A 22,868-nucleotide genomic window follows, 5' to 3' on the forward strand; every position below is an offset into this window, starting at 1 on the left:
CGCTACTTTCCAGTGCTAAGTTCTCATGCTGTTGATCTCCTAACTGCCTTGAGCATTGGAGGGTTCTCCAAAGTTCCAACTCTGGATGGTCCCTAACCTGCTGTCTGTGAGAGCAGGTCCAAATTGAGCTCACCTTCCCACCATCGGCGTCGGGCAGCAGGAGGGATCAACATCATCGTAGCCCTTCGTTCGCTGTATTGGATTTGAGCATCAATAATTTTCTCGGGAAATTTTTTTCTTTCCACAATTTAGCAAAAAATGATATGATTATAGTTAATTCAGAGGGAAAATTTCATAAAACGAATGTCCCTCTAAGAAAAAATTGAATAGGGTTGGTTCAAATTATTTTTCCGCGTGAAAAAAGTAAGAATCCAAATAAAGCCTTAGTGTTTTTTTTTTTGATGAGTAAGGCCTTAGTGTTTGATCCAATTAGTGTTTGATCCAATGAAAGCGTTGTTAGATCAAATATCAAGGGCCGCAGGACACCCTGATTAAGCCCAACTATGTGGGACAAGGACACCATATAAAGGGAAATGATATATTTGCCTCTGTTTCTTCCCTTGCCACCCCACCATATAAAGGGAAATGATATATTTACCTCCGGTTCTTCCCCGAGCCACAGTGTAGCTTGGGAGTAAAAGGGGGCGAATATATCACTTCAATATAAAAACTTACAAAAGTGGATTCGAAGAGACCACTTGTGCCTTGTGTTTTGTTCTAGACAAGTATCCATTCAATAGGATTATCCTTTGGGAAATGATATATTCGCCCCCCTTTTTCCTTGGGTGATCCCTCTAGTGTAAAAGAGTAGTCGTCAATACACTTCCCCTGTGGGGTTGTTTTGCCGACGTGTGAATATGTAATGAGGGACAAAAACAATGTATGAACTACAAGACAAAGCCCATCAAGTCATCAAGAGAATGGGTACAAATAATGCACTACAAAATTCAGTGGCAATAATGTAATTCGTATCAAGTAGCATGCCTATCATCGTCAAACACGTTCCGAAAATCCAGATTTCTGGTAAAAAGCGCGGCAAATACGCGGGCGAGTAACGGTTAGCAACGCAGAGATTTGTCTCGTTCTTCCATTAATTGCCACGCGTTCATATTTAGTAACGCCACTCCCTTCCCAAATCCCACATCCCACTCCGGCACTCACCCACTGTCTCTTAATTTCTTCAACCTCAACATTCCAAACCCTAAAAAATCAATTCCAATCATCTTCAAAAAAAAAAAACCAAAACCCTAACTCTAAAAAGACAGCAACACAGAGATGGCTTATAATCAAAACCCTAACCCTAGTTCTCTCTACCCTGAAGCAATCCAATCAAACCCAGAACGCAATTACCCTTTCTCCTCCTCATCATCATCTCTCTACCCCTCAATCGATTCATCTCAGCCGTTGAATGAATCCAAACCCTCTCAATCATCACTCTACCCTTCACTCTCCATGAAAGGTCTAGTCGAAAACCTCTTCCCCGACGACATTACCACCAATTCTCCAAACCCTAACCCTAATTTCCCAATCGAATCCTCCGAGGAAACCCTAATCAAAATCTCCGGCGCGATTGTCAATCTAATAGACAAAAGCCAAAGTATCCAACTCGCCACCGGCGATCTCACCGTCGTCGGAATCCGGCAATCCGACAACATCGTTGCCGTCCTCGTCCGAATCTCCGACGAAATCCAATGGCCATTAACAAAAGACGAAGCCGCCGTGAAATTAGATGAATCCCACTACTTCTTTTCCCTCCATGTTCCCAAATCCGACTCGCCGGATTCCGGCGAGGAGGATAGCTCTGGTGGTCCCACAGATGGGTCTGAAAATTTACTGAATTATGGTTTGACATTTGCATCAAAAGGGCAAGAGGGTCTTTTGAATGAATTCGATGCGATTTTGGAGCATTATAGTAGTTTTTCAGTGCAAAAGGTTTTGGAGAAGAAGAAATCTGATGTTTTAGATGGGTCAGTGGCGAAAGAGGTATCGCCGTCAGATTTGAAATCGAGGGCGAAGAAGGAGATGATGGAGGAGAGATCGGCGGCATATTGGACGACATTGGCACCGAATGTGGAGGATTATGGTGGGTATGTTGCGAAGGCAATTGCGACGGGGTCAGGGCAGTTGATAAAGGGGATATTGTGGTGTGGTGATGTGACTGTGGATAGGTTGAAGTGGGGAGATGAGATTTTGAAGAGGAGGATGGATCCTAATTCCGAGAAGACTGAGATTAGTCGCGATACCATGAAGAGGATTAAAAGGTTTGGGTTTTAATGGGTTTTTTTTTTGTTTTATGGTGAGATGCTTTTGATGTAATTAGGCTTTTTCTAATTGTGTCATTTGTCTTATCTGATTTGCTTTTACATATTTTAGAAATAGGTCAATGGTGACTTGCCTAATCTTAAGAGTACCACAACCATTTTCCATTTATTATATTGTATTTGACACTTGCCTAATCTTAAGAGTATCACAACCATTTTCCATTCAATTTTTTAATATTTGCATTTGTATGATTTTTTTTAAGCGAAATGATATTGACATGTTTGGATTGCAAGAAAAACATTTCTTATTGAAAATTTTTTGTTGGGAAAGTTTTTTAATTCCATTATTTAGAGGGAAATGATAAGTTTATGGTTAATTAGAGTGATATTATCATAAATTGAAGGGTACCTCTTGAGTAAAATTTGAATAGGGCTGGTTCAAGTATCTTTTTTGTGTGAAGAAATATGCAAATTTAGAAATATTTCTCCTTTCCGAACTTTTCCAAAAAATTCCTGCAATCCAATAATTAGGCATTTTCTAACGATGTCATTTGTCTGATTTGCTTTTACATCTTTTAGAAATAGGTAAATGGTGACTTGCCTAATCTTAAGATTATCACAACCATTTTCCATTTATTATATTGTATTTGAATGGAAAGATTTGTTTTGGATTTTTTTGATATGTGTTTGTATGATCTTTTTTTTCAGGGAAATGATATTGACGCTTATAATTAGACATTCTCTAGCAGTGTCATTGTCTTATCTGATTTGCTTTTACAACTTTTAGAAATAGGACAAACTGCATGGTGGCTTTCCTAATCTTAAGTGTGTCAAGATCGTTTTCCTTTTCTTAAACTGCAGTTGAATGGAAAGATTTGTGTTGACTTCCATTTTCTCCATTTTTCATGAACAATTTATGTCAAGAACAAAAAATTGATTTGTGATAAATGGGTGATTTCTGTAGGGTTAGGAGGGTCTCAAAGATGTCAGAGGAAGTGGTTTCTGGAGTCTTATCTGGGGTTGTGAGGGTGGCTGGATTCTTCACAAGCTCTGTTGTGAATTCTAGAGCGGGCAAGAAGTTTTTCAGTCTTCTCCCAGGGGAAATTGTCCTTGCTTCCCTGGATGGATTTGGTACGTTCATTGTTTTAATTTTACTATTTCCAGTTCTTTTAATTTTTATCTAAAATGAAGGTGCAACCGCAGAAATGGTCTTACATGAAAAAAATCAAGAAAGAAATATGAATTGATACCTTAGCCATATAATGCATATTCATTGTAATAATACTACATCTTAAGCTGGGTCATCGAATTCAATCATGCTGGCCTTGTTGAAGAATTGGTAGAACTTGCATCTTCCTAGAGATTTGGGGAGGAATATGTCAACTAGCTAATCATTACCCCTAAGGAAAGTCTTAATCATATCTTGTGTAACTTCTCAGGATTAAAACAGTAAAATTGACCTTTATGGGCCATTGCTCATGAACGTAGGATTTCATGCAATGTGGACTGTCTCTTATAGTTACAAGTTCATTTGTATGTCTTTTTTCTGAACTCCAACTCTTCTATAAGCCTACCAACTCCAAAAGATTCTTAATAGAGGAACTATACTCCCATTCCAGCTTTATGATTCAAGCGAGTGTTTATTTATTTAACTTCCTGCTAATTTAACTCCCCAAAAAAGACCAAAGCTTTTTTTTTTTACTAAGACAAGGACAGAATAACCTTTAGTTGATCTCCTATCATTTGGGTACCCAGACCGATCTACATTTGTGTGGTTAGAGACCGTTAAACACGAACTGGATGTTGAATTGATTATTAGTTGTATAGCAGTATTACTCAAGAAATATGAGGAAAGCTTCTTGTTGCATCTTGTTGTTGGGATAACTATGTTCAGAATGCCCAATAGAGGTTTTTCAGGATGGTTCCTTAATGTAATTGGAAGTGCATGCTAGTAGCTCAAAGTGCTCCTGGGATGTGGCTATGGAGGGAAGCTTGCAAATATGTAGCTGTAAGTATCTAGGATCTTAGGAGACTGATCAATTAAACATGTTTGTGTGATTTTTGATGTGATGGTGCTAAAGTGGTTGCCTTAATGGAAAACAAAAACCATTTACTAGTATGGTGATGGTTTCTATGTCATTATGTGGCTTGGCCTCTTTTTCTTTGCCCTATTGCGTTTTCTCATCCTCTCATACCAACCTTAATTCAGTTGCTTATAGGTACTCGAAGTCCCTATACCTAGGATTTGGGATTGACGTTAATGGACTTTGTGATAAGAAGCCTTTGTTGTGGTGGTGATGGGAGGCGAGAGGTGTATCGGAAGATTTTTGGTGTTTCAGTTTGTCATTGATGCGGCTTGGACCAAATCATCTTTGCTCTCTTGGGGCTTCTCTTCCTCTACTGAGCTAGTTGATTTTGGGTGCTCCAAGTTTCTATATTTAGGATTTGGATTGTGGGTGTTGATTCGGGGCATGAATTGGGTAGTTTAAATCGAGTTTGCTCATCAAAGCTCAATCGAGACATGTTCACTTAACAACAACTGCGTCGAGGCCGTCTGGAAACGGTGGAGGCTGTCTGGAGGCCAAAACAAACTCTTGAGATCGGTGGTGAGGGCATCGGGAGACTGGATCTGGTTCGTGGAGGACGGGAGGAGGCCATTGAGGCCGGATCTGGAAGGTCGTGGAAGGTCGTGGAGACCGGATCTGGAGGCCATGGATAGAAGCGAGGCTGGAGGCCAGATTTGGAGGTCGTGGAAGGTCCGTGGGTTACCGAATATGAAGGCAGTGGAGGCCGTCAGGAGGCTATTGAGGCTGGATTTAATGGGGGTCTGTGGGGATTGGTGGTGGTGCGAGATGAAGTCCGCCGGAGATCGAGTGGTGAAGATGGGTTATTGATCTAGCAATGGCAAAATGGGATGGTGGAGGTGGGGTCAACGTTACCTGGAACGTGGTTCGTTCTGGTACGCGGTACGGGGTATGATAGTAGCCCGGAACGCTGTACAATGAGGGTAGGCTAAGTTTGGTTCGCTATATGGGGTCGCTCAGGTGCTCTCTTTATCTCTCTAGTTTAATGTTTTGCCAAGAGATGCTAAAGCATTGTTAGGCCTTATCTTAAATATGGCAGTCAAGCATATCAACTGGTGGCTGCTGGTAGTTTTTGGGAAAGGTAATCACATTTGACAGCTATTTAAAGAAGACATTAAAACTTGTAGTGCCAAAATCAATTTTTGGGAATGGTAATAACATTCGACAACTGCTTAAAAAGAGAAAAGAGTAGGTACGCCCTGGAGTAGATAACTTATCTACTCCCTAGCTTAGAATAACAATTGGGGCCACATTGTTTGGGTGATCCAAAGCATTCATTTGATGGCCACCCCACATAAATAGGGTGTGCCCAAAAAATCAGCTCGATAGGATCGTCCTAACCTTATGACTTGTGGAGGCAAAAATAGACGTGTATAAACCTGCACAAATCTATCCATTTTTTGCCTCCACAGTTCATAGGGTTAGGATGATCCTATCGAGCTGACTTTTTGGGCACACCATATCTATGCGGGGGTCCATCAAATGAATGCTTTGGATCACCCAAACAATGTGGCCCCAACTGTTATTTTAAGCTAGGGAGTAGATAAGTTATCTACTCCAGGGAGTACCTACTCTTTTCTAGTTTAAAAAATAGGTTAAAACTTGTAGTGCCAATATCAGTACGATTTTGGTCGGATTTTTTGTTTAGAGTTCTTAAGTGGCTGCATGCCATCCACAGTTTCCTTTTTCGCTCCTCTCTTATGCCATTTACAAACCCCCTCTCTCTCTGCAAAAGCAAGGATGCAAGGAAGGAGATTTTACATTACTGTACATGGATGTTTTTAGTTTGGCTGGCGATCTTCAGTAGAAGTTTTTGTCGGACCAACATCTGTTTCAGGTTAGTCTCTTTACTTCTCGGTTTCTTCTTTTTTCTGGCCTTCAATGAGGTATGATTAGATTAAAGCTCGGAAGGAGAGTTGTTTTTTTTTTCTCTTTCCCCTTCTTCCCTCTAGTTTCTCTCTATGCATCTCTCCCTTACCTGCAGGTCACCCGGGTTGCCATTTTTGGTGATCCGGGTCGAAAACGACCCACCACATTTGGGGTCGGCGACCCCGGATCGCTGGTCAGAGGGTGGGAGGGCAATCCCGGTAACCTTGGGTAGGGTTAGATCTTGAAGAAGATGGTAGTGGTGGCTGGGTTTAGGAGGTGGAGATGGATGGCTTTTGTGGAAGAGATGTTGGAGGGATTGGAGGTGGTGACCGTGGAGTAGGTGGTGGCCTGCGGGGGTAGTTGCCGGAGAAGACTACCATCTCTCTCTCTCTCTCTCTCTCTCTCTCTCTCTCTCTATGGATATGCAGCCGAAGAAGACGGCCTAGCGTATGTTAGAAGAAATGGCTATCGTGCACGGTTTGGGGCACACAATAGCTCTAGGACTTCGAGCGGGATTTTTGAAAATTGAAATCGCCAGCTGGGATGAGGTGGAGAAGTTTGTTGTGGCATGGCGGACACGTATTATGACTTGGAGGGGCCCACAAATATGGCAGTCTTGTTGGATCTGATACAAGTTAGGCTATTGGGTACTGTAAGGTGGGGGCACGGATGGGTAGCATATAACGGATATGTAAGGTAATCCTACTATATGTACGGGCGGTACTGTTATAGCCTGTTAGGGGACTTGTCCGGAATAAATATTTCAATTTTCAATAAAAAAATTCGAGTTTGCTTGTACCTGCCTATAATGCCAAGATGTTAGATTTATTTATTTATTTATTTTTAATTTTTAACAATAATGAACCACTTTATTAAATGAAAGAAGAAACATATAATAGGAATAGAAATTTCCCCAACCCTCTTTTTCTAAGGTATCATTTATATTGCTTGTTTCTTTAATAACATGAGGGAAGGAAATATCTTTTCCTCCACAAACTTCTTAAACCTCATAAATAATGTGAGCTAATGTCATGGCCCCATATTTTCTCTGAGTTGTCTGACAAATAACATTCAATGAGTCCCGTCAACCCATAACCTCTCTTCTAACTCTTTGCAGAAGACACAGAGCCCCATAAGAATGGCAAAAAAATCTCACATTTATCATCACTAAATATGCTACCAGCTACTGGCGTTCGATTCCCCAACAGCGGTCAAAGTTAGACTTAATCATATGGTGTATCTGTGGTGTGGAGTCCTTTTTGCGCGGGACACTTCCTCTCCTTGAGAAATGCTTACCCTGTAACTTTTTTTGATTGATTTAGTACTTACCTTGTATGATCTCCTTCTTTCCATTTTCTGAAGAGGTGTTGTTTTGAGCTTTCCCAAAAGTATTTCCTAATGAGAGTTTGACTAATGATCAATCTTTTAGTGTTTAGGAATTACGACTAACCACCCATCAGATAAACTCTTACCCTTTAACATTCTTTCTTTCCTCTCTTCCCAAATGATCCATGCCATTACAAACGGAGCGATAGACCAAAGCATTTGACCCCACTCACCATGGCGGTTGTGCCTTAATCCTTCTAAAAGATCAAGAATGGATTCCCAAAATACCCAAGGCATCAAAAATCATTTGGGAAGTGCATCAGGATGTCTTCCTCTTCAACAAATTAATAAAATTAATGGAAACACAGCTATTCCAGCGAAAACCTTGAATTTTTAAGAATAGGAGATTTTTCTTTTAAAGATGAAATATTTTCATTGATACTGTTGAATAATGTATTAGGTTAGTTTAGACATTACTTGTATTAGTTAGGGGTATTGTAGTCATTGTATGTTGTTGCCTAAGTTTGGGCCTATATATACATCATATTCATGAGGAGCTCCTGAGTGGAGACTCTCCATCCTTCACTCCTCTTCTTCTTCCTCTCTTCTAACCCTAATCTCATTTCTAACATGGTATCAGAGCCAATGGGTTGATCCTTCAAGAAGGAAAGAAGAAGTGTATCTCCCTCCATGCCATCATCCCTTTATCTCGTATCTCTCTCGTATCTCGTTTTCCTCTCTTTATCTCTCTATAGTTTCTCCCTCAAATTTCAAATCCCTCAAATATCTCTCTCGTAGTGTCTCTCTTTCCTTGTCTTTAAAACCCTTTTTTTTTTTAAGAAAATCTCTCTTACTCGTGTCCTTTTTGCCAAGACCACAAAATCTCAAAAAGAAAGAAAAAAAACTCACTTCTTCTCCTCGCTCGTGCCCTTCCCTTCTCCTCCTCCTCCCACTGCCCCTCTTCCCTTTCCCCTACCCCTCCATTCCCTGCTATAGTAACCCACTACAGTAACTGCTACAGTAACCCGCTACAGTACCCAAATAAATAAATAAAACCATTTCTATACCCTAGAAATCTCACTCTTTCTCTTTCATTTCGTCAAACCCATTTCGTTTTTAACCCATTTTCCCTCTATCATATATCTCAAAGCAAAACAAAAATTATTTTTGTATTACTTGTGTAAACCCATTTTGGGTTCTCCTCCACTCCAAAGCTCTCTTTATTTTCTCTTCTCTATAGCTTTTTTGGCCTATGACCTTTGTCTTTCTCATCTCATCTTCAAGGTGCACCCCAAGTGTTTGATGAAATGTCTCAAGGGGTTTTGTGCCTTGAAAGTGTTCTTTTTGTTTCAAGTTGAAGGCCTTTGGCCTCAACTTGAGGGGGAGTGTTGTCTTGTATTGTTTGTTGTTGTTCTCTTGTGCTTGTCTTGTCGTCGTCTTCTTATCATCTCTTTCTTTCTATTACCTTCTATGTCTTTTATGTAGTTCTTCAAGGCGCGCACCAAGTATTTGATAAAATGTCTAAGAGAGGTCTGGTGCCTTGTTTGTCATCTTTCATTTATCTTCTTCTCTACAGCGCACACCAAGTGTTTGATCAAATGTCTGAAAGCGGTGTAGTGCCTTGTTTGTCTTCTTTTCGTTGCAAGTTGAAGGTATTTGACCTTCAACTTGAGGGGGAGTGTTTTCATGTAGTTCTTTGTGTCTTTTCTTAGGAGTGTTGTTCACTTTGTTGTCTTTTCTTGAGGGGGAGTGTATTAGTATTGTCTTTGTCTTCTTGAGGGAGTGTTGTCTTGTTTTCATGTCTTGTTTTTCATGTCTCTTCGTGTTGTTCGGCTTTATGCCTTATCCCTTCATGTTATCTTCTTCCTCCTTTTCCGGGCGATGGCTTCCATATCCATCGTTGGTTGGCTCCCTTACATGCGACTTTCTTTTCCCGTCGACCTCTCCTTTCCGGGCGATGGTTTCCCCATCGTTGGTCGGCTCTTTTCAGGCGACGATGTTCATGCCGTCGACCTTGTCTCCAAGCGATGATGTCCCCATTGTTGGTTGGTTATCTTCCTCTTCTTATCTTCAGGCGACGATGTTCATGCCGTCGACGTTGTCACCAGACGATGGTTTCCCCATCGCTGGTTGGTTATCCTCTTCCTATCTTCTTATCTTTTCAGGTGACGATGTTCATGCCGTCGACCTAGTCTCTAGACGATGGTTTCCCATCGTTGGTTCGTTATCCTCTTTCTCTCTATCCCTTCTCTCCAGGCAACGGTTTCTCCGTCGACCTTGTCTTCGATGGTTTCCCCATCAGTTGCTATCTTCTTCACTTGGCGTTGTGGTGCTTCGCCAATGTTCGTTGTGTGCACCTTTGGTGTGCCCTTTTTGCTTGCTGGATTGTAGATGTTCTTGCCATGGCGCCTCCATTGCCCTCGATATGTGGATATGTTCGCCGTGCTCTCATTCAGGGAGAGGCCCTATTTGATCGCTCTCGTTGTTCTGCTACTTCAGGAGAGCTACTCTTTTGATGGACATTGATCTCGATGCTGTTCATGGTGGCCTTTGTTTTTCAGTTTATGTTTTGCATTATGTATGTACCGCAAGTGTTATACCAAGCTGGATGTGCATGAGCTTCTTGTATTTTTTTAGTTGTTGACGTAGTTCTTTGTAGCAAGCTTGAGCTTCATAATATATACACTCCAGCTTGAGGGGGATGTTGAATAATGTATTAGGTTAGTTTAGACATTACTTGTATTAGTTAGGTGATGTAAACTGGATCTCAGAATTTTGCTTAGATCTAACTTCAATTTTCAGATTGATTGTGAAGGCTTGATTGCAGAAAAAAAAAATGAAATCAATGTATTGATTAGATGCAGTAGATGAAGAATCAAAGGGAAGTAGAAAGAAACAAACTTGTTAAGAATGCAGGGAAGGAAGAATTACATTGAAAGAAAGGAATTCCTACAACAAGATATGTTGTGAAGGACGAAAGAAGACAACCTTACTCGACCAAAGGCTCTTTCTTCCACCTTGCTCAGATCCCTTTTCCAAGAACTTTCTCAAAATCCCAAGGGCATTTTCCCCTTTCTCATTCCAAATTTCTGAATTTTCACCGTCCTCTGAAATGAACCCTTCCACCTCTATTTATAGAGGGAGGGAAGGACTCCAAGCCAATGATTTGATGCCAAATGTCTCTAACCAGCTGCCTTGTGGTCCATCCCTGCCACATGTCAACCTTCAGGTGTCTCTAACCAGCTGCCTTGTGGTCCCCCTTGTCCATTCTTATAGCAACCACCCCTTATTCATTTCCTAATTACACTTCCTACCCTACTATCAAGTATACACAATTATACACAATTCAAGCAAACACACTCATGCTCTGTTCTTCATCCTTAATCTCTCGGATCTCCGAAGAACCTTGGGATGATCTAGCCGTTGCAACACTTCGTCTTCCTTTTCCTTGACCTTATCATAGACTGGGTCCACATTACCTTCTTCCTTGGTTACAACATCGAAGACCGGGTCCACATCATTAGGGGTATTGTAGTCATTGTATGTTGTTGCCCTAGTTTGGGCCTATATATACATCATATTCATGAGGAGCTCCCGAGTGGAGACTCTCCATCCTTCACTCTTCTTCTTCCTCTCTTCTAACCCTAATCTCATTTCTAACAGATACTATGAAAGTTACATTAGGGACCAGGAGGCCCAATTGGCATTACATAGTATTCAAATAAAGCTGGCCAGGGCATACCTTGAACCATAAGGACGGAGCAAAAACAATGAAAATCTGGGTCCATTCTTCCTGCACCATGCCATGTGTGGCTCTTACTCTACAATCAATCCAAAAATAAGCTTTCCCCGACCATGCCCAACCATCTGCCCTACGCTACGATCATTCCAACCTACATCTATGGTCCTTCTCAAACAACCTCAAGAAACCCCAACACTTCTTTAGCAGCAACTCCTCCACATTCCTTAATTCCCTTACTATCTCTCATAGGGTGCGACTTGGGTCGGGTCAACCCGAACCCGATTTTTTGGGCGGGTTGGGTTGAACTTTTCCAGGTTGGGTTTGGGTCCGGGTTGGGAATTGTCAACCCGACCGAAAATCGGGTTGGGTTGGTTTGGGGTATGGGCAACCCGACCTGACCCGTAACCTGACTAATATAGTAATATGTATTGATACTTCACGTTTTTTATGAGTTTTACCATTTTGGGGGTTTCTCGAATGTTGCTGAGTTGGAAACAACAATCTATAATTGATTCATTAATTCATTTTGTATTGCATATTCAGATTTGATAATTGTATGATGTAAAAAAAAGAGACAAAACAAATATAGACTTTGAAAATGAATGATGTATGGTGCCAGTAGAGTGGAACAATGATAGGTTGCTTTGCTTTTCTAGGTAACAAGCATCTGCTCAGCGACCCAACCCGACCCAACCCAACCCGACTTAGGAAATCGGGTCGAGTTCGGGTCGGGTTAACCAAACCAGGTTAAGAGTCGGGTTAACCAAACCGGGTTAAGAGTCGGGTTGGGTTAGGGTTGGAGGTTGAGGTTTCCAGGTTGGGTCGGGTTAGCCTCAACCCGACCCAACCCGACCCGAGTTGCACCCCTAATCTCTCCAATCCATCATTCTAAAAACCACCTTAACACCGACCAATAGAACTAAAACCAACTCCGCGGATTCCACAAACTAAACAAGCAAAACACCCAACTTCCCCTTTGAACATCGATTGAAACTCCCCATGGCATCCTCTTAACCGAGGACTTCACACAGCTGGGGGGATTTGAGAGGAGGGAAAAGCCTTCCAGGTTTCGACTCAACCACTCTTTTCTTGAGTCGATCAGACGGGCGATGTCTTTTAGTTTGACTTGCTCCTCATTCCCGAGTCTAAACTTTCCCAGGGCCCTCTCCTGAAACTAATCCCCAATTATCCGACGAAGAAACTTCTGTTTCCTCATAGGATTTCGATTTGAGGATGGGGCTTTAATGATCATTCCATTAGGGGAAGACCCTTTTGTGTGTTTTTTCAGGATATCCAGAGGTCGTTTCACTTTATCCTCTAGTCTCGATGTAGCATGAGTCAATAATTTCGGTTTGCGGCATCTCGGTTTGTTCTTCCAAGATTGTTCCACCTGTCCATTGGATGTTCCTTTAAAGGGTGGAACCGACTGGTTAGGTAAAAAGCTATTCGTATCCTGCCTTTGAGTTTTACCAGTAACGGATACTTTTTCTGCACCTGCCAGCCAGGTCTTGGGAGTTCCGCCCAAAGTTTGGGTTTGGGATTTAAACTCGTCCTGTGGGACCCCCAAGGATTACTAAGATCCAAATTGACCGATCGATGCAGTGTAGGGGGCCAATTTTCAAAATGATCAACGGATTTCCCACCGTCAACCACCCTGTCATCATGGATGACAAAGGAACGGTCAGGATCCGTCGCGCGCCTACGCAAAGAATTGGGCCGACTCGTGTAGAGCCGGCCAACAGCAACCCCGAAATCGACGCCCGTGGCGCCGGGAGCCCTGCCACTCTAAGGGATGCTTCCCTGATATTTTTTGCAGAAATCAGAGACGCCATACTCTCCAATGCCGAAGGATCATGAATTTCAATGCCTATTTTGAATCTTCTATTTTGTAGCTGAAGATGGACAAAGGGCTTGGATAGCTGCCATTCTGTTGTGTATATTTTTGCCAATACATAGCTCATACAGTCACCATGATCTCCTTCCATCTTTACTTCCAAAACAGGTCCAAAAATTCTCCCTAAAGCTTCCACGGTCGATGTTGCCCACCTATGAAGCACGGGTGCGGGTGCGACACGACACGACACGGGTACGCGGGTACGTGATTTTCCAAAAAACTTGGGTGCGGGTGCGTTCGGGTGCGTTGAATATAATAATATTTTTTATTAAAAAAAATTTAAAAATAGGAAAGCAATCAAATAACAATAACATCACCATTCACCAAAATGGAAAATTCTAATACTACTCTTCAAGTCTTCATTTCATACGTGATCAAATTCATCATTAAAACACCAAAATAACATAAAGCACCAAAATAACATAAAGCATCAATGCATCATCAATCCTAGAAGTCAGTCGCTTCAGCTCCAATATCGACAACATCGTCCTCTACGTCGTCGGTAAAAACAATGGACTCCAACTCCGGCTCATCCAAAGAAAGACTAGCAACTTCAAGTACCCCTACATCCTCGAAGGAATCAAATGTATCTCCACCTATGTCCCACATCTTTGTCTCTCCTTGCTTATATTGTGGAGTTTGTCTTGAGAGAAGCCGAAGATTGCTATGAACGAAAACCAAATCTTCAGCTCGTTGTGGAGTCATCTTGTTTCTCTTGAGAGAATGCTCCAATTCCTCTCGGCACAAGATGACGATGAAGGTTGCATAAGAATCTTCAAAGCTATGCTTTGAAGCATAGGGGCACATGTACCATGGATGGCCCACCACTCATGAGGCGTGATAGTGAACCGTTCATTGATGGAATCAACATCATTGAATAATCCGGACTTCATGGAGAATTGCGCGAACTCCACATTAGCTCTTGTGCGGTCCGAGGAATTGGTGAAGTACCTCTTGAAGCACTTCATCCTCTCGGTATAAATTTCTGCATCCTTATGTGGAGGCACCCGACTTGAATCTTCACTAAGCCATTGCTCACTATAATACCTTTAAGAAAGAAAAAACTAATTTAGCTTCAAATTTCAAGTCAAAAGTTAGAACTTAGAAATAAACATAAATAACTAATAATCCAAATAAATTTAAAGTAACCTAACCTTGGATTCAATGAATGAGCCAAGCAATGAAGTGGAGTGTTGCTCTTGTTCCAACGAGCAACAAGAATCTCGTGCACCACGTCAAAAAGTTTGGACTCCTCTTCTTTCCTCTTTCCTTCCTTCCTATATATTGCCGCCCTTACTTTCTCTATCATGGTATCCCACAAATCATAAACCAAGTGAAGGCAAGGCGTATCCGTGTCACACTCTCTAAGCATGTCATAGATGGGGGATGTAAATGCGAGTATCTAGTCGATAGAATCCCACCATACGTCATCTAACACCTTCTCTTTTACAAACCTCGATTTTCCCATGTCATCCTCCCTATAACAAGTCCATTTGTCGCTAATAATCATTGCTTGAAGACCTTGCTTTAAGAGTTTCAATCTCTTAAGCATAACAATAACACTCGCAAATCGAGTCTCCGCCACGGCAAGCAACTTCAAAGTGTTGAACTCGTTGAATATGGCTAGTCTCATGAAATGATTCATTATGAAATTCTTAATGATGCTAGCATCTCCCGAAACATCCGTTATCCAACTGCATTCGTCATATGTAACTTGATTTGCTTCCACATTCTTCGTCGCACATATGTTCTTCAAAGCAAGGTTGAGGGTGTGCACCACACATGGGGTCCAAAAGATGGAAGGAAATTGTGCCTCAATAAGTTGCCCGGCCGCCTTGCAATTTGCGGCGTTGTCGGTAATTACTTGGACAACATTTTCATGCCCAACTTCCATAATTACCTCCTTCAACAAGTTGGCAATGAAATGTTTGTCCTTTGTCTCCCCCGAACAATCTACCGCCTTGGGAAGCATAGGCCTACCCTCGGTTACCGCCATAAAGTTAATGAGAGGCCGCCTTTGTGAGTCACTCCATCCATCACTAACAATGCTCACCCCTTTATCCTTCGATGTCTCTCTAAGGGGTTGCAACAACCTATCAACATTTGCCCTCTCTTTTTGTAGTAGAGTCGTTCTTAGCAAGTTGTATCCCAGAGGCAAATAACCGGAAATTGGATTGTTGGCCGCATAAGAGTATGAACTCACATAGTGTGGGTTCCTTGCTAGGTGAAATGGCAAGCCACCGGAGTAAAACATCCGAGCAATCTCGCCATGTACTTGATCACGGGCCGCCATGTTAAATGCCTTTTCAATAGCACTCACACTTCCATTTGGACCACTGGTCTTCCTCCACTTTAGATCAAAAGTTGGAGGGACAAACATACTACTTGGGCAACTCAATGATCCACTACTTGATGATGGCGGCAATGGCACTCTCTTAGGAGCATTTTGCTTCATAGCCTCCTTGCATTCTTCCTCCAACCTTTGCATTCCGAGTAGGTCACTTGCTTTCACCTTAGGACACGCTCCGATTCCTTGTCCTGATACCTTCAACAAGTGCGCTCTAACCCTTGTGTAAGAGCTATTCCAACTCTTATGACAAAAATTACATTCCCATCTCACATTCCCTCCACCCTTAGGATCTTTATCAAACTAGTGGAATACCTCCATAAGGGCTTCGAGAGGTCTTCATCAGCAGAAGTAGAAGGTGGTGCATTTGTGGCTTGGGCGGCGCTACTAGACCCGGATGCAGACATTCTATTAAAAGAACAAACACAAATTTAGTTTTGGGAGTCAAAATTAAACATAATTTTTTACTCCTAAAATCAGTTTTGGGCTCCCAATCGATTGTCACAATCTTAAATTAACATGGCCCTAAAGGGTAAAGGCCTCTAATTGAGCCCAAAACGGATTTTAGGGGTCAAAATTAAACATAATTTTTGACTCCTAAAATCAGTTTTGGGCTCCCAATCGATTGTCACAATCTTAAATTAACATGGCCCTAAAGGGTAAAGGCCTCTAATTGAGCCCAAAACGGATTTTGGGGGTCAAAATTAAACATAATTTTTGACTCCTAAAATCAGTTTTGGGCTCCCAATCGATTGTCACAATCTTAAATTAACATGGCCCTAAAGGGTAAAGGCTAAAGCCCTAGCGACCTAACCCCTCTAATTGAACCCAAAATGGATTTTGGAGGTCAGAATTAAACATAATTTTTTACTCCTAAAATCAGTTTTGGGCTCCCAATCGATTGTCACAATCTTAAATTAACATGGCCCTAAAGGGTAAAGGGCTAAAGGCTAAAGCCCTAATGACCTAACCCCTCTAATTGATCCCTAAAGGGCTCCCAATTGAATGTCACAATCTCAAATTAACATGGCCTGAAAGCTCACAATTGGAAATTTGGGATTTAGGGCTTTAGGCCCCAAAGCCCTAAATCCCAAATTCCCAATTGTGACCTCCAAACTGAAAATCAGTTTAGGGCTTCAAAATCACAATCCATTTTAAGATTATGCCAACCGATTGTGAGCTCCAAATTGATTTTTATGTGACTCACAATCGGTTAGGGCTTTAGGCTATTTTTTAGGGCAAATCACAAATAAAATAATGCAAATCACAAATAAAAATAAAGGAGAGAGAGAAAGAGAGTAGAGATAATAATAAAAAAAAGAGAGTAGAGAGAGATACAAAGAGGAGAGAAGTAGAGAGAGAGAGTACCTTTGTAGGGTTAGGTTAGGGCTCCGACGACCGACGGTGGCGGAGGCGGCGGTAGTAGTTGCAGGGAGAGAGAGAGGAGAAACCGAGAGGGAGAGGAGAAAATGAGAGAAGCCCGGGCCGAGAGAGAGTGAGAGAGAGAGAGAGAGAGAGAGAGAGAGAGAGACGCAGAGAGAGAGGAGACGTGGGGAGAGAGAGAGAGAGAGTTGCAGACGAGAGTTGAGAGACGAGAGACGAGACAGAGAGGGTGAGGGAGAGAGTTCGTGAGTGAGGGTTTTGGGTTTTAAAACCCTTTTATATAACTTAAACCCCCCCCCCCAAATTGCTATTGGCAGCCTTTTTTTTTGTTTTTTTTTTTAAACACTTAAAAACGTGTCGGGTGCGTCGGGGTGCGCACCCGACCCGCACCCGACCGTAAAATTAGAAAAAAAAAAGTTTTTTAATCGGGTGCGCACCCGACACGCACCCGTGTCGGATACGCACCCGATACAGGTGCGCGGGCCATTTTGAAGCACCCGTGCTTCCGAGTTGCCCACGCGTGAAGAGGAATCCCAAAAAATTTAACCCAAAGTGCCTTTGCCCCTTGTTGGTATTCCGGATTCCACGCGGATAGAGAGAGGAGGTAATTGCTATAGGCCTTCCCCCCCAACTTCAGAATTCTCGAAGCCAACTCCACATTTTCAAACATGAAAAACACCTCATTCTTTGCAAGAATGTTGGGCATGGCAAGGGTAGGAATGTCCCAGAACCATCTTACCCATTTCCACAGATCAGCTAGGTTCCAATCTTGCATTTTTATCCTTCCAATTAAACATGCATTTAGAATTTGTGTATGCTCGTCCACTTCCTTTCCATATACAGAAATGACAGGAAATCCTTCCTCAAAGCTGGTTGCGGTCTCCCCTAAATTGGGCCAGCCCCCAATCTCATCCATGGATGATGGCTTAGGGGTCTGCAGGAGTGATGACGAGGAAGGCGATGGTGCTACTGCCGGACACCACCTGCAATATTTTCGCCATCTAAAATTATGGTAACCACATTTATCACAAATCCAATCCCCCGGCAATATCCTTGAAGGCCCTTCTAACCCCATCCCCCAAAAGCCATGTTAGGTGGAGCTTTAGACAATATTTAACTAGGCAGCTTCAGCTTTTGGCAATCTCAATCTCTGATTTTCTTCCTCTGATTTCTCTTGCAAATGAAGATGGACTAGGTTGGGAAATGGGTTTGATCTTGGAGGTGGAGATTGCAAGGGAGGCAAGTGGAGGAGGTGGACGGATCTAGGGTTTTAATGGAAGGAAGAGGCTAGAAATGGGGTTTGAGAAAATGGGGGTAGTGGCTGTAACAAAGAAGATGGTGGTGGTGGTAGAGAATAGAGGTGATGGAGAAAGGGGCTGGATCTAATGGAGTTGGTCGGATTCCGGCAATCTTGCCGGAATTAATGGAAATGGGTTTGGGTGAGGGTTTTACTAGGGGTTTCGAAGTGGGTTTCGGGTCTTGAGGGGGAAAGAGGATCTAGATGGAGGTTACATCTTGGGATGGTGGAGGCGAGATTCCGGCAAGATTGCCGGAGTGCATTCCCACTCAAAGCTATCTCTTCTCCCTCCATCCCTTCATCGCCATGATCCACACTTGTTATGTTTAATTAGCTTATGTATTTGGCTACTTTCCAAAACTGACTTCATATCTGATTATGGATATAAGATGTATATGGGAATAGGAGATTTTTAAATCTCCCTAAAGATCCACCATGTTGCCTTCCGCTCTGAGGGATCGAAAAAGTGACAACCGAGTGTCTGAATTACAAGTCTGCAACCTAAATTCTCCACTCACCTTCAATCTGTTACCCAAAACCTCTTTTAATAAACCTAGAAGGTCAGGACTACACAAAAAATTGTCATCTTTGAATTATGATAGGACATCAACTTCTAGATTGTCCGGTTCACATTCACCAATTTTCATCACACTTTGCTATCTGATATTTGATGAGCTATTACCGAGAGGTCGATTTGGTTGCATAAATGGAAAGCCATTGTGCCCCTTATGATCTAGTTGGATAATAGGCTTCCGTAGGCAAATGTACTCTTTACATTGACAACACCAAAGATTCATTTTTATTAAAATCTGAGGGAAGATGTCCATGGTCAACAGCTCCCTCTATGTACAACATGTAGCTGGAGCTAGATATGATGGTGGGCCGGGCCATATGATATTTGTTGAAGCACAAAAAGACACCCTACTGTTTATCCTTCTTCGGAACAATTTACTGGAGTTATACAATGTCAAAAGGCTAAATGTGGTCTCAGGAAGGCTGACTACTCTCAGGTTTTATAAGCATGCTACTGTGATTAATCACGATTAATAACAGTCAGTTGAATTGATGGCCTTTGGTTAGTAAAGAATCTTGAATATTGGGTCAGAAGTTGACGTGTCACTTGGGTGTTGGGGCGGGGGGGGGGGGGGGGGGGGGAGTGGGGGGAGGGGGGTGTGGTGGGCGCCTGGCTCGACTAAGTGTTGACCATACTCAAATAGTGCTGATATCTCGTGAATGATTGATTATTTCATCGGATAGGTTATATATAGGTTTCAAGAGATTGATGTATTCCCTGAATGGTCTCTGCCACATTTAAGGTGAGTATTCTGATGTTCTCTTTTCATAAGGGTGTTAATGATTCACTCTTTTTTCCAAGTTAAGTTCTCTAGGTTTTTCCTTGCCTGCTTGAGAGTATTCTCTAAGAATGCTTGTAGAACATTTAAACTTCGCCACTGATCTTTCTATGCACCTAATTGTCAGTGCTTGCTTTATGTACACGTCCTGTTTTGTTCCAGCTTTCCATGATTCTGATTTGTAATTCTCTTAGAGGAAGAGGGTCCTCAAAGATCTTGTGCTGAGGCCAAGGTTTTAAATTTTGACCGAAATCCAAAATCAACAGAAACCAAAATTTCAGCCAGTAGCCCAAATTTCGGCCGAAATTTGGTGAAAATGCAATTTTTTAAAATTTTTAACAAGATGTCAGACCTTTTTGAAGCCGTAATTTCGGCTTTTAGCCTTATTGAATTCGAGACATTGGGTCGAAATTTCTAACAGTTCGTTGGTTATCTGAGAAAAGAGTAGTTATATCTTGCTCACATTATAATTAAATAGCAACCTTGTGTGCTTGCAACGTTGCATCTATCCTTCTCTTTTGGGCTTTTTCTTGTTTGGGATTTGCTAGGGACCATCGCAGAGGGCATTTTGCGGACCGGCTGCTTCCCCAAAATGCCTTTGGTCCCTAGCAAATCCCTTCTTGTTTTGCATGTGCTAATTTTCCTAGGATTTCTCAGTGCAAATGTTGCCGTTTACTTGAAATGATAAAAGTTCTTGACGGTGTGCCTCTTGTCAAAATATTGACAGATTTGTTTTTACTGGTGAAAAACAGGCAAGGTCTGTGATGCCTTTGAAGTAGCTGGAAAGAATGTATTGTCAACATCGTCAACTGTGACAACTGGCCTTGTATCTCACAGGTAATTTCTTTGCACATGTTTGCCTTGTGCATTTCCTTGTTAGAATTCACATAGTGATATGCAGTTCAACATGTCTTAACGAGAGCATTCTTCAATCTTGTATTTGCTGAAATGCGAGAACGCATTGCATACGTATACTGAAACAATCAAGTATTTGCTCTGGTTTTCCTTAGATATCTGTTGCCCACTCTCTTTGGTTGGATGAAATTTCTTCATAATTATTGAAGTGGGTGTGTGTAAGAGACATCAATATGATACCCAGTTTGTTAGTATTAATGAAAATAATCAAAGTGGATTTTCTGCTTGATTTGCATCAGTTTCTCTCATAATAGGTACATATTTTTAAAGTTTCATTGTTTATCTGGTAAGTACAGGTATCATGCACAATCACACATCTGTGTTGGGAACTTCTCGGGAACTGTATCTTGTGATATAATTTTTTTAATTTTGGGTTTATATCGGAAAAACCTGAAAAAATAAAATCTATAAAATATATGAAAGAACAAATAATATCATGAATTTATTACAATATTTTTGTGATGAAAAATAAATAAAAAATAGCAATATTTTAAAAATGTCGGAGGTACTTGTGACTATGCTATCAGTATCACATCCGCCCCAAAAAGTTCCATGTTGACTTGGTTATGCTTCTATTGTGAAAATGTCTCATTGTTTATCAGTAAGCAATCGCATCACGTCCACACCAAAAGTTTGCACGGTGCCTTTGTGTCTTATTTCAATCTTTTCAAAATTTCTACTCTGTTCTTGATCTATCATCCACCAAGTTTATCGTGGCTTCTCTGTTTCGAGTTGTATTAGGTAAAAGAACATGAAGAACTGTGGTTACCCTACCTTTAAAAAAAAAATCACTGTGGTTACTGTTCGGAATATGTCAAAGTTTGAAATGTACACAAATCTGTTGTAGGTATGGTGAACAAGCAGCAGAGTTAACGAACGAAGGGCTTGATGCTGCTGGGCATGCTCTGGGAACCGCCTGGGCTGTATTCAAGATACGAAGAGCGCTCAATCCAAAGAGTGTCATAAAACCTTCAACAATAGCAAAATCCGCCGCTAAAGCTGCCGCCTCCAGCAAGTCCAAGTAAGGGGGAAGAAGAGTGTAGTGGTGGTGGGGCTTTTCTTATGCATTCAGAAATTATGGAACTTTTATCAGGCTCTTTCTGCTATTGTTGCATATATTTTTGTGGGACTTTACTGCCTCAGACTGCTGAAGAATTTAGATTGTAAATACTAAATACTGGTTGGGTTTTCATGTTTAGGTTGAATTTCTTTCATTTGCCTCTTCATATTATCTATATGAAGCCATTTTGATATATGTGCATCTCTGATCAGATTTTTTGTAGTACAATGATTTTATCATATTTCTATGTATGGGAATTGATATTTCCACCCTCTTGTTTTGGTATCTTGCTTCCTACATGTGATTTGGAAGAATTTTGTTGCAAGGTGATCTAATCGTGTTGGAGGTCTGTTACAGTGAAGTGAGTTTTGGATTGCCAGAATTGGGAATTGGAATCAGCATCCTATTCTGATTCCATGTGATTCTCTAGCATTTGGTTAAAAAATGAATGGAATCAGAGTTTAAAAATGACATTGGGGCTGTTGGACAGTCCCAGGGAGTAAATCCGTCATATCCAAGGTAAAAGAGCCGTTGGACAGATCTGCCTCAGATTTTGAATTATTCTCTACTTTGGGAATGGAAAAATCGACAGATACACCAAAAAGGTTAATCCCATCATTGAAAGGGAAATTTGCTAGGCCTGGAAAAGGGGCATGTCAGCAGAAATTAAAAGCTAAATCTTGTATTAATCCTCGAAAAGCTTTCAGAAAGGATATCTCCGACTGTCTCAATCTACAACAAGTGTTAGTAGAAAAGACGGTAAAAATTAAAAATTGTTTTTTAGAAGCAAAAAGAATATGGGAAGTCCAAGAGTTTTGAATGATATCATTCAGATCAAAGGGTCTTGTGTCAACTCTAGAAAAGGCACACCGATTCAGAGAGAAAAATCACGATAGAAGGGGCGGGGCTTGCGTCTCGAAAACCATTTATTGCCACGAAAGGAGGCCTCTCTCTCTCTTTAAAAGAAATCTCTTGGGTTTCCGGAGGAAAGAAGAACCTGGTAAGAGTTACTTAGCCTCCAAGTTTAGCCTACTCCTGAAGGACTTTGATAAACCTTTCTCCTCTATCATGACGTCTGATAATGGTCCCTCCTCTAAGAAGAGGAAGGCAGTCTCTTTCGTGGTAGGCGACCTTCAGTTCCTTAAAGACTTGGAATACGATGAAAAAATGGTGGAAGAAGAGTGTCCTACACAAAGAAAAATCTCTATAGGAATCTGGAAAGGGCAATGGAAACAATTCAAGAGAGACGCTATAGCTAACAAGGATTGTCTTCAAAAGACCTTGGGGAAGATTGATCCTAAGGATGCTTTTTCAGAATCTATAAACTTCCTTTTTCTA

At 41.6% G+C, this 22,868-nt stretch overlaps 1 protein-coding gene across 1 annotated transcript; it reads left to right on the forward strand.

Annotated features, from left to right (window-relative positions):
- Nucleotides 1-1,081: 1,081 nt before the first annotated feature.
- Nucleotides 1,082-21,803, forward strand: LOC143886489 (protein EARLY-RESPONSIVE TO DEHYDRATION 7, chloroplastic-like). The gene is made up of 4 exons (XM_077390480.1): nt 1,082-2,261; nt 3,226-3,392; nt 20,308-20,392; nt 21,318-21,803. Exons 1-4 carry the CDS (start codon nt 1,276-1,278, stop codon nt 21,493-21,495), a joined length of 1,416 nt encoding a protein of 471 aa, XP_077246595.1. The 5' UTR covers nt 1,082-1,275; the 3' UTR covers nt 21,496-21,803.
- The last annotated feature ends 1,065 nt before the right edge of the window (nt 21,804-22,868 follow it).

This window comes from Tasmannia lanceolata, unplaced genomic scaffold (assembly GCF_043159265.1).
Source record: "Tasmannia lanceolata isolate RefF3 unplaced genomic scaffold, GAP_Taslan_0.1 ptg000011l, whole genome shotgun sequence".
Classification (NCBI taxonomy): Eukaryota; Viridiplantae; Streptophyta; class Magnoliopsida; order Canellales; family Winteraceae; genus Tasmannia; species Tasmannia lanceolata.